Source organism: Oncorhynchus masou, chromosome 4 (genome assembly GCF_036934945.1).
Source record: "Oncorhynchus masou masou isolate Uvic2021 chromosome 4, UVic_Omas_1.1, whole genome shotgun sequence".
NCBI classification, from domain to species: Eukaryota; Metazoa; Chordata; class Actinopteri; order Salmoniformes; family Salmonidae; genus Oncorhynchus; species Oncorhynchus masou.
In genome coordinates this window covers 1860794-1873236 of record NC_088215.1, presented here as the reverse complement: position 1 = coordinate 1873236, position 12443 = coordinate 1860794, and the positions used below count along the sequence as shown (strand labels likewise).

The following is a 12443-nucleotide window of genomic DNA, read 5'->3' as shown; positions in this document are numbered from 1 at the left end:
TTCCCTGACTACCAAAAGTACTCGTTACATTTAGAATGCTTAGCAGGACAGGAAAATGGTCCAATTCATATCAAGAGAACATCCCTGATAAGTTGCAAGAATGGATTGTTTGGGCTGACAATCACATTCTTCTCAAACAACCCCACATACAGATAGGGATAATTAGATGCTATTTTTTAAACTACAATGACCATAATCCATTGCGCGTCTTGTCTGTTTATTTTACACCTGCTATGTAAAAGAGACTGAAGAATGCACAATGGTCAATGCAATCAGGGATCCTTGGTACATCTGGTATCCTAAAACATTACCATTTTAAATGTCAACTACAATGGGCTAGGGAAGTCCCAAGGATGTATCTCGACCTGAAAACACAGTGATTGATAGTTGGTATTCAGCAGTCATAAAGCCTTATTTACTTTAATGAACTACTAAAATAGTGATTGTGTCAGACAGCATAGACAGCAGCTCTACACTTTATTGACTGACTGATCCATTCATCCCTCCTCAGCCTTCCTCTCCTCTGAAGACCCAGTGAGGGTGGAGCTCAGTCAGAGAGCTGTTGAGGGACTGGTTAGGAAGAACACTTCTACAGCCAGAGAGGTGAGAGGTCACACATGGTTTAGATGGTAAATATTTATGTCCCCTTAGCTGTTTATCACGTAAGCAGAAGGGAATATGTTCCATCATCTATGTTTATTTACATTAGTGCAAATTGTCCACTGATATTGGTGTAATTTCTCACACCTTTTGGCTGTATGACAGAAATAATCCTCAGCACATTACCACATGACTTCTTACTTACATTCCTTGTTTTACGGTCTCAACCTTTAAGTCTTTACTGAAGACTCATCTCTTCAGTGGGTCATATAATTGAGTGTAGTCTGGCCCAGGAGTGGGAAGGTGAACGGAAAGGCTCTGGAGCAACGAACCACCCTTGCTGTCACTGCCTGGCCGGTTCCCCTCTTTCCACTGGGATTCTCTGCCTCTAACCCTATTACAGGGGCTAAGTCACTGGCTTACTGGGGCTCTCTCATGCCGTCCCTGGAAGGGGTGCGTCACCTGAGTGGGTTGATTCACTGATGTGGTCATCCTGTCTGGGTTGGCGGCCGCCTTGGGTTGTGCCATGGCGGAGATCTTTGCGGGCTATACTCAGCTTTGTCTCAGGATGATAAGTTGGTGGTTGAAGATATCCCTCTAGTGGTGTGGGGGCTGTGCTTTGGCAAAGTGGGTGGGGTTATATCCTTTCTGTTTGGCCCTGTCCGGGGGTGTCCTCAGATGGGGCCACAGTGTCTCCTGACCCCTCCTGTCTCAGCCTCCAGTATTTATGCTGCAGTAGTTTATGTTTCGGGGGGCTGGGGTCAGTTTGTTATATCTGGAGTACTTCTCCTGTCCAATTCGGTGTCCTGTGTGAATCTAAGTGTGTGTTCTCTAATTCTCTCCTTCTCTCTCTCTCGGAGGACCTGAGCCCTAGGACCATGCCCCAGGACTACCTGACATGATGACTCCTTGCTGTCCCCAGTCCACCTGGCCGTGCTGCTGCTCCAGTTTCAACTGTTCTGCCTTATTATTATTCGACCATGCTGGTCATTTATGAACATTTGAACATCTTGGCCATGTTCTGTTATAATCTCTACCCGGCACAGCCAGAAGAGGACTGGCCACCCCACATAGCCTGGTTCCTCTCTAGGTTTCGTCCTAGGTTTTGGCCTTTCTAGGGAGTTTTTCCTAACCACCGTGCTTCTACACCTGCATTGCTTGCTGTTTGGGGTTTTAGGCTGGGTTTCTGTACAGCACTTTGAGATATCAGCTGATGTACGAAGGGCTATATAAATACATTTGATTTGATTTAACCAACAGGCCTTTACACCCATGAATGAGTATCAATGATGAGTCACTATTTCTGAGGCTATATGATGTATCGTTCAGCAGATTTACTTTGTAATATTAATTAATTTGTTTTTATCTCTTGATTTATTTGACAGATTGCCAATAGTGTGAAAACCTGTCATCAAGGCAAAGGGTGGCCACTTTGAAGAATATAACATTTATTTTGATTTGTTTAACACTTTTTTTGGTTACTTCATGATTACATGAGTTATTTCATAGTTTTGATGTCTTCACTATTATTCTACAATGTAGAAAATAGTACATATAAAAACCCTTAAATGAGGTGTGCCCAAACGTTTTACTGGTACTATATATATATATACATACTTAATGCATCATTACATTAGCCATTTAGCCCCAATATGAAACTCAAATAGTCTGGAACTGTATATACATATATTATATCCATGGCTTAATGCATCATTACATTAGCCATTTAGACCTAATATGAAACTCAACTAGTCTCTCACTGTTCAACCAGAATAACATGAGTTGTGCCTTTCAAACTGTTAGTTCAAAAGCATATTCAGCTATTTACAGCGGAAAGGAAAAGTTTGATCTGATTTGATCTGATCTTCATCTCGGTCACAACAATAGACACAGTCTGCTTAAACTAATAACACAGAAGTAGTTACATGTTTTCATTTCTTTATTGAACACACCATGTAAAAATTCACAGTACAGGGTGGAGAAAATATGTGAACGCTTCGATTTAATAACTGGCTGACCCTCCTTTGCTTGGCAATGTTTATAAAACAAGGAATGTAAGTAAGAATTCATGTGGTAATGTGCTGAGGATTATTTCTGTCTGTAATAAAGCCCTTTGTGGGAAAAACTCGTTCCGATTGGCTGGGCCTGGCTCCCCAGTGGGTAGGCATATGGCAGCGCACCTGCCCAGTTATAAAATCTATAGATTGGGGCCTAAGTTATTTATTTCAATTTACTTCTATGAACAGTAAATCAGTAAAATATTTGAACTTGTTGCGTTTATATTTTTTTTCAGTATAGTTAGGAGCTGGGCACCTCAACAGTAATGGACGCAAGACTCTGATCTTTCACTTTAAAATGTATGCAAAACAAAAACACATTGCTGCTTGAAAACCACGTTTGTGTGCAAATATTAGTATTTACTGGTGTTACTCTGACCTCCTCCTCCACTTCAAAAACTGCATCCTCGTCTTTTACTGTAACATCTTCCTCTTCTTTCACTGAAACGTCGTTCTCTTCTTCTTCCACTGTAACAGCATCACCCTCCACTTCTTGTTTTACTGAGACATCCTCCTCTTCCACGACAATGTTCAGCCCCAGAGCTTATTTCTCCGTCCAGTAGACCTCTTCTTTAGCAGGAGGAGAGTAGTTTAGGGAGCTCATGTTCGGGAATGTTAGATAGCTATCATTAGCGACTAGGCTAGTGCTAACTCAACCAGCCAGCTACTATAGCTGATTTATACAAATATAACGTTATATTAAATAGGTTAACAAGTAGATACGACAGAAGTGTGTCTAAAACACAGTAGCTAATATACACCGAAAGCTTCTAAACAGCTTGAATCTTTCGGCTATGTTGGCTATCAAGCTACCGAGGTGGTTGACGAGCTGTTTCTGAAGAACCGTCCACAAGATTATGTCATGCTGGCAGCGTCGCCTGAAAGACGCACATCGCCGTCTGCTGACTGGAGGGGAAACGCAGTTGAGGATTATATATTATTTTACATGGATTTAATTAAATAATACTATTATATTGAGACATACAAAAGACAGGAATGTGTTGATTGATTAGTGCGAAATAAAACAATGTTTACTAGAGCACATTTAAGGCAGTTTCATTAAGTCATGCTAAATCTAAATAAGTAGCTCGCTACTGTTAGTCTTTTCTGCTCCTACATGGTGTAACAATACATCATGTAGATGTATATAAGGAACAGACTAGGTCCGTACTGCTCCTAGATGGTGTAATATACATCATGTAGATGTATATAATGAACAGACTAGGTTTATACTGCTCCTACATGGTGTATGTTACGAATCCCTTCTGGCCCAACAGTCTAGGGGGGATGGTAATGAGACCCGTAACATAACTCATGCAAATTATTATTGTGACAAAGGAAAAGTGTGAACGCAATAACCACGACAACAGAAATCTACCATCAAACTCTAGGTTTATTTATAAACACACGGTAATGGGGGGAGCAGGAAAAGGGGCTGAGCTGGACCCAAGGAAAGAAACAATAAGTATTCAAAAACACCCCTAAGCTAGACTAGCCTACTTTAACAACAGCTAACTAACTAACCAAAAATACAGTGGGTGGTCCGCCCAGTTCTAACTAGTGTATTTAACAAAGTTCACCTACGGGTAGTGTATGCCCATGGGCGACTTGTCTTGGTTTCCCCCTTTTCCCACCAGCAATCAAACAAACACCATAACCAAAAAACAATACTCACAGGTGATGACAAAGTGCTATGAGGTGCTTAAACAAAAGAGAGGTTAAGACACAAAGCGAGAGTGAAAAACAGAGACTTACAGACATGACATTTACAGAGAGATTTTGCTGAGCTCTAGAACAAACAAATGATGGGGTTTTTAAACCATGGGAAAGGAACTGTGATAGGTCAGGAAATAGGAGGAGGTGTGTCTTCTGATTGATGATTGATTGTTGACTGATTGGGGAGTGATGATTTTCACCTGTGAGGGGAGAAGGAGAGAAAAGAAACACACACACAGGATACACACACACACAGGATAACTGTATCCGTAACAGTGTAACAATACATCATGTAGATGTACATGTAACTGACAGTTAGACTTACAGGTTATGTCGTTGTCTTTTGTTTGAATTGTTTACGTGTCCGCTGTTCGGGGGAAATGATAATACAAGCGGAACCACGTAGCTAATACTGTTGTAACAGGGATCCTTATTGTAGCAACACACTGTTGGAGGGAAGGCAATCCCTCCAACAGTTAGCTAGTTAGCTAAGTTTTCAAGTCATCCGGTGTAGTTCATAAAGGTTGAAGAGTGTATGTTAGGATGAAGTGTGAATTCATGCCAGTGATAATACGTGTGAAGTTTGATTTCCTCCCTTCTGTATAAGCAGCCAATGAGGTATTTTTTCCTTTATTCATGTGTTTAATCTGAACCCGTTATAATGCCGGTTAAACTGTTATGCATGTAAGCACTTCAGAGTTATACCAAGCTAATAAGTCACTCGTAAGATAAGGTTGTAAGAGTGTGCTTAACTGTATTTTTCATTTACTTTATAGTTCTCACGGAAGGTGATAATTCTGACTAAAACTACAGAATAAAGCCGCCAGTTAAAATCAAGGAACGGTTGTGCTCGTGGTTACTGAAGGGAGCTACAGTGAGAACTCAATGCTCTTCACGAGCAAGAGAGAAAGAAGAATCTCATCCAGCTGTAAAACGTCTACAAGATTCCCAAATCCTGGTAGACCCTGTCATCTGCCAGATAAGAGTTTTGCACCTACCTGCAAACTAAGAAGAAAATCTCCACATAAGGAAGCATCGTGAGGCAACATAAGGTCAAGACTAACAGGAAATTCAGACACGCAAGTACAAGTCAAGGTGTTTGAAGGTGGTCCTAGCCTTGTGAACAGCTAATAAGAGATTTTAAGATTACAATTCGTAAGGACTGGAGATAGTTGTCTATTTCATAAAGACTCTGGTATTATGCATTTGCTCTTTCTATCTTAATGTATCGCTGGTATGTGTATTACTGGAAAAATATTATTTGATACTTACTATATATATATATATATATATATATATATATATTAGTTACAAACATTAAGGGTCAGCGTACACCTATTAATTCTATTTTCACCTGTAAGTTAATAGTGTAATTGTTTGGTAAGTTGTTTGTTCAAGCCTTTGTTACAAGCATTATACATGTTTATACCACGTACTAAGGTTTAAATTACAGCGAATTAGAGTATAAATCACCTACTCACTTATCCAAACCTTAGCTCGAATTGATTTGACTTGACTTAGAATGTCAGAACGAGGTAGTTTCACTAAAGGTGATAGAGATGGGGTGGGTCAAGTTGAGCAGCTGCAGCAACACCTCACAAACTTCAAGCCTTCATCAGAACAAACAGAATAGCAGGAAGAGGTCCAGACTGGTGTGGAGTCACTTCGGCCAGTGAATGATGATACAGAGGCTGCTAATGAGATAGCACAACAAGAGCCACGAAAAGGTGAGAGGGTCCGTAGGTTAACTGAAAAGGGCAGAGAACTGCGCGACGAAAGATGGAGACAGCTTGAACATCGTTTCAGGGTCAGCTATGAGAAGTGGAAGGCTCTGGTAAAGGAAGCAAAACTGTCGCTGACAGGCTGTTGCTCTGAAGACCTACTAGAAGACCTCTTAAACAAGATTAGCCATACCTCTACAGAGCTAAACCTTGTCTATGTAAATTTGCGTCAAATCGACATTCCCGACAACGATATACGACGCAGAGTTGATACTTGTGAAGCAGTTACAATGTCTATTATCAAGACTGTAAGGTGTCATTTAAAAGGCAGGGAAGAAGGTCAAAGTAACCAGATAGAGTTGCACTGGAAGGACAGCAATTGTGCATGTCCGAACTCTCACATAAGTCAAGTCTCAACTATCAGCACTCAAGTGCTTCCTCCCAGTCTCAAAGCAACTCAAAGGTCAACTCCAGACGCTCAAGCGTGTCATCTGTCAAGAGACAAGAGGCTGCGGCGGAAGTTGCTGCTAACCAAGCAGCTTTAGAAGTAATGGTTAAGCAAGAACGCCAACTAGAAGAGCTTCAGAGACTTGAAGATGAAGATAAGAAGAGGACAGCGGAGCAAGAAGCTGAGGCTGTGAAACGCAGCTTAGAAGAAGCTAGGCTGCGAGTCAAGTTAGAGGTAGAAAATGCTGCCAGACGAAGGACGCTAGAAGACAAGCGTAGAGAGTTAGAGCGCCTAGAAGTGCTCAAGAAACTAAATGCTGCCAAGGCGCGAATGCAAGTGTATGAGCAAGATGAAAACTCAGAGGACGAGAAGAGAGAACTACTCTCTAACTGCAAATCTGTGAAAGAAGTCATGCACAGAAGAGGCTCATTTCACAGTCTCTCACCACAACATGTTGTGACAAGCACACAGCAAGAAGATGGCACCAAGACCATGTTCAGGTTACTAGCGGAATCAATCAGTGAAAGCCGCCTCCCCATACCAGAACCAGTAACATTCAATGGAGAACCACTCTCGTTCACTGACTGGAAGGTCTCTTTTCAGACTCTGATAGACAGGAAGAACATACCAGCAACTGAGAAGATATATTACTTGAGAAAATATATTGGTGGGCCTGCCAAGAAAGCCATCGAAAGTTACTTTATATTAGGAACAGAGTCAGCCTACTATGCTGCATGGACCATTCTTGAAGAAAGGTACGGAAACAAATTCTTCATCGCCAAGTCCTTCAGAGATAAGCTCAATGCATGACCTAAGATAGGATCCAAGGACAGTCTTGAACTTAGAGACCTTGTAGACTTTCTCCGCAGCTGTGAGGCTGCTATGTCTCAGAATAAAGGCCTGGAGGTGCTTAATGACTGTAATGAAAACCAAAAGATCCTCGCTAAACTTCCAGATTGGCTAACTTCAAGATGGAATAGAAAGGTCATAGACATCTTAGAAGAAACTGAGATCTTTCCAAGCTTCAGTCAGTTTGTGAAGTTTCTCACGAGAGAAGCAAAGATCGCTTGCAATCCTGTGACATCCCTTCATGCTTTGAAACCAAGCGAAGATGGAAAACCTAAGATGCCAAGGATTCAAAGCCCCAGAGCAAAGGTATTAGCAACTAACTCTGATGAGAAAGATACTGTTACTAGTTGTGTCTTCTGTGAGAAGTCAGGTCACAGTCTCCACAAATGCTGGAAGTTCATGGATAAGCCCACCGCAGAGCGACAGAAGTTTGTTCAAGAGAATAAATTGTGCTTTGGCTGTTTAAGGCCTGGGCATCGCTCAAAAGATTGTGATAACAGAAACACCTGCGACATGTGTCAGAGGAGGCATCCATCCTGCCTGCACGAAGATCGTACTAAAGAAAGGTTAAGCGATAGGAAGACCCCACAAGATAAGGGGACAAGAGCGTCAAGTGAGGCCATATCTAACAGAGTCATAAGGGACATTAACAACACTCACACCTCCACAATCATTCCAGTATGGGTGTCAACCACAAGTGAGCCAGATCGTGAAGTTCTTGTGTATGCACTTCTTGACACCCAGAGCGACACCACTTTTATCCTTGAAGAGACAACAAAGGCTCTCAATACAAGGAAGGAGCCAGTCCAACTGAAACTCTCTACATTGGCTTCAAGGAATACCATTGTGCCCTGCCAGAAGCTGTCTGGTTTGCAGGTTAGAGGGCTTTACTTGGAGAAGAAAATCCCTCTGCCAACGACCTACTCGAGAGAGTTTATTCCTGCAAACAGAGATCATATTCCTACTCCAGAGACTGCAAGAGCATGGTCTCATCTTGAACACATTGCAGAGGAGATGGCTCCTCAACAGAGCTGTGATGTCGGTCTCTTAATTGGCTACAACTGCTCCCAGGCTCTCCTTCCAAGAGAAATTGTGTCTGGTAAGGGAAATCAGCCTTTTGCTCAGAGAACAGATCTTGGCTGGAGCATAGTCGGCTATGGAAATCCATGTATCGACTATGGCGACCCTATTGGGGTGAGTCATCGGGTTATTGTTAGACAGGTGATGCCAAGCCTTCAATCTTTTACCAACCTCACAAATCAAGTACACTATGTTTGTAGAACACGTGTAAGAGAGGTAATCACAACACGGGACATTATCAAGCCGCTTGAATCTGACTACAACGAGAGAGCTGCAGAAGAGGACCTCATATCTCAAGAGGATATCCGGTTCCTGAAGAAAATGAAAAAGGGCATCAGACGTAAGGACAATGGACATCATGAGATGCCGCTGCCGTTTAAGGAAGAAAGACCCAATCTGCCGAACAATAAAACATGTACAGTTCACCGACTCAAGTGCCTGGAAAGGAGGCTAAGGAGAGACAAGCAGTACTACAAGGACTACACAGCATTCATGGAATAGACTATAGCTTGTGGATATGCTGAGAAGGTCTCTAAAGAGGAAATTAACAAGCATCCAGCATGGTACATCCCGCACCATGGGGAAACCCCACCTCTTCAAGGAATACCTAGGATAGGATAAGTAATCACCCCCCCTTAATGATTTAGATGCACTATTGTAAAGTGGCTGTTCCACTGGATGTCAGAAGGTGAATTCACCAATTTGTAAGTCGCTCTGGATAAGAGCGTCTGCTAAATGACTTAAATGTAAATGTAAATGTAATGTTTATCACCCACAAAAGCCTGGGAAGATACGAGTCGTCTTTGACTGCTCAGCTAAGTTTCGAGAGACTTCCTTGAATGATCATCTCCTTACCGGTCCAGAGTTGACAAACACATTGCTGGGCGTCCTTTGTCGTTTTCGTAAGGGTCCAGTTGCAATCATGTGTGATGTAGAGCGCATGTTCCACCAGTTTCATTTGAAAATAGAAGACCAAGATTACCTACGGTTCCTTTGGTGGGAGAACGGATATCTAGAGTCTCAACCCTCAGTGTATCGTATGAAGGTCCACTTGTTTGGCGCAGCTTCATCTCCTGGTTGCGCCAACTATGGTCTCAAACATCTTGCTGCCGAAGGACGAGGAAGCTTCAGCGAGAAGTCTATCCAGTTCATAGAAAGGAACTTTTATGTTGATGATGGGTTGACGAGCGTATCGTCTGAAGCTGAAGCGGCCCAGCTGGTGAAAGAAGCAAGAGAGCTTTGCAGCATCGGCAAACTTCGGTTGCACAAGTTTATCTCTAACGGCAAGGAAGTTATAGCCACAATTCCCAAGGAAGAAAGTGCCGAGGGTGCCAAAGACCTGGATATGGCTCTGGGTGAACCACACATGGAGAGAGCGCTTGGTGTACTGTGGTGTGTCGCATCAGATGAGTTCCAGTTTAGAGTAGTTGTCAAGGAACGCCCACTCACAAGAAGAGGAGTGTTGTCTACAGTAGCCTCTGTATATGATCCGCTTGGGTTTGTGGCACCCTTTGTCCTGGCAGGGAAGCAGATCTTGCAGAGGATGTGTCGTGACAAAATCGACTGGGATGACACCCTTCCAGATGACCTACGTTCCCAGTGGGAATTCTGGCTCCAAGGTCTACAAAACTTGTCTGAAGTAAGGATCCAACGAAGCCACTTGCCATCAAGTTTCAAGGAGGTGCAGAGTTATGAGCTCCATCACTTCTCTGACGCTAGTACCTCAGGTTATGGAGAGTGCTCATACCTCAGAACAATCAGCACCGCAGGAGAAGTTCATTGCTCCCTATTTATGGGAAAGTCGAGAGTCGCCCCCTCCAAGGTTACGACCATACCACAACTGGAACTTTCAGCAGCGGTGGTAGCTGTTCGAACAAGTGACATGCTCAAAAAGGAGCTAGAGATACAAGGCCTACAGGAATACTTCTGGACAGACTCAAAGGTAGTTCTTGGCTACATCAACAAGGAAGCCAGAAGATTCCACGTCTTTGTAGCTAACCGTATTCAACGCATTAAGCAAAGCACAGATCCCGAACATTGGAGATATGTGACCTCTGAAGAGAATCCTGCGGATCATGCTTCCAGAGGTCTCACATCAGAACAGCTCATGGCTTCCAACTTGTTCACAGGTCCAGACTTTCTTTGGCATGAAAAACTTCCCAAAGGACAAGTCAAGGGGGAAGAGTTCTCAGACAATGATCCAGAGCTGAAATCCCTGGTCCATGATACCCAAGCAAAGGAAGAAAGATCATTACTAGATCACCTTCATAAGTTCTCAGACTGGGCAAGAGTGGTAAAAGCTATTGCCAGGCTCAAACGACGTGTCAAGGAAGCCATAGGCTTAAAATTGAGGTCCAGTGAAGCTACAAGCATAGAAGAAAGGAGAGAGGCAGAGCTCACCATTATAAAGATGATTCAAGAAGCAGCCTTCTCCCATGAGATACACAACCTTAGGCACCAGAAAGACATCAAGACCAAAGATAAAGCAAGCAAGTTGCATAAATTGAGTCCATTTCTGGATGAGCAAGGTATCCTCAGGGTGGGAGGTCGCTTGGCTTATGCAACTCTTCATTCCCATGTGAAGAAACCTGCAGACCCCTTTCACAGAAATCACCGGTGATTGGTGGGAGTGTAACTGACAGTTAGACTTACAGGTTATGTCGTTGTCTTTTGTTTGAATTGTTTACGTGTCCGCTGTGCGGGGGAAATTATAATACAAGCGGAACCACGTAGCTAATACTGTTGTAACAGGGATCCTTATTGTAGCAACACACTGTTGGAGGGAAGGCAATCCTGCGCTGCTAGTTAGCTAAGTTTTCAAGTCATCGGGTGTAGTTCATAAAGGTTGAAGAGTGTATGTTAGGATGAAGTGTGAATTCATGCCAGTGATAATACGTGTGAAGTTTGATTTCCTCCCTTCTGTATAAGCAGCCAATGAGGTATTTTTTCCTTTATTCATGTGTTTAATCTGAACCCGTTATAACGCCGGTTAAACTGTTATGCATGTAAGCACTTCAGAGTTATACCAAGCTAATAAGTCACTCGTAAGATAAGGTTGTAAGAGTGTGCTTAACTGTATTTTTCATTTACTTTATAGTTCTCACGGAAGGTGATAATTCTGACTAAAACTACAGAATAAAGCCGCCAGTTAAAATCAAGGAACGGTTGTGCTCGTGGTTACTGAAGGGAGCTACAGTACATAATGAACAGACTAGTTCTATACTGCTCCTACATGGTGTAATATACATCATGTAGATGTATATAATGAACAGACTAGGTTTATACTGCTCCTACATGGTGTAACAATACATCATGTAGATGTACATAATGAACAGACTAGTTATATACTGCTCCTACATGGTGTAACAATACATCATGTACAGGTACACTACCGTTCAAAAGTTTGGGGTCACTTAGAAATGTCCTTGTTTTTGAAAGAAAATCATATTTTTTTCATTTACCATTTATTAAAACCTGTTTTTGCTTTTTCATTATGGGGTATTATGTGTAGATTGATGAGGGGAACAAATGTATTTAATCCATGTCAGAATAAGGTTGTAAAGTAACAAAATGTGGAAAAAGTGAAAGGTTCTGAATACTTTCCGAATGCACAGTATATATAGGGGCAGTACTCAGTGACATGATTTCATGAAACCGGAGGTACTAATATATAACATAGGTTCACAATATCAACATTCAAAGTACCAAAATGTATGACCAAACTGGAAGTGTAAATGCCAGCCCAGCCACAATCCTAGAGGTTCACTGATGATCAACCTCCTCCTTCACATCTGACTCACTCCTGATTATCAACCTCCTCCTTCACATCTGACTCCTGATGATCAACCTCCTCCTTCACATCTGACTCCTGAAGATCATCCTCCTCCTTCACATCTGACTCCTGATGGTCAACCTCCCCCTTCACATCTGACTCCTGATGATCAACCTCCTCCTTCACATCTCTCCAGTGAT

General features: G+C 42.4%; 1 protein-coding gene across 1 annotated transcript; it reads left to right on the top strand.

Annotated features, from left to right (window-relative positions):
* Positions 1 to 9325: 9325 nt before the first annotated feature.
* Positions 9326 to 11754, top strand: LOC135521234 (uncharacterized). Its single transcript, XM_064947160.1, has 2 exons — positions 9326 to 11410; positions 11569 to 11754. The coding sequence occupies exon 1, from the start codon at positions 9394 to 9396 to the stop codon at positions 11089 to 11091; it is 1698 nt and encodes a 565-aa protein (XP_064803232.1). The 5' UTR covers positions 9326 to 9393; the 3' UTR covers positions 11092 to 11410; positions 11569 to 11754.
* Positions 11755 to 12443: the final 689 nt, after the last annotated feature.

Coding starts and splice junctions, on each gene's coding strand:
- LOC135521234 (XM_064947160.1), top strand. CDS start 9,394: ATGTGTGATGTAGAGCGCATGTTCCACCAGTTTCATTTGAAAATAGAA.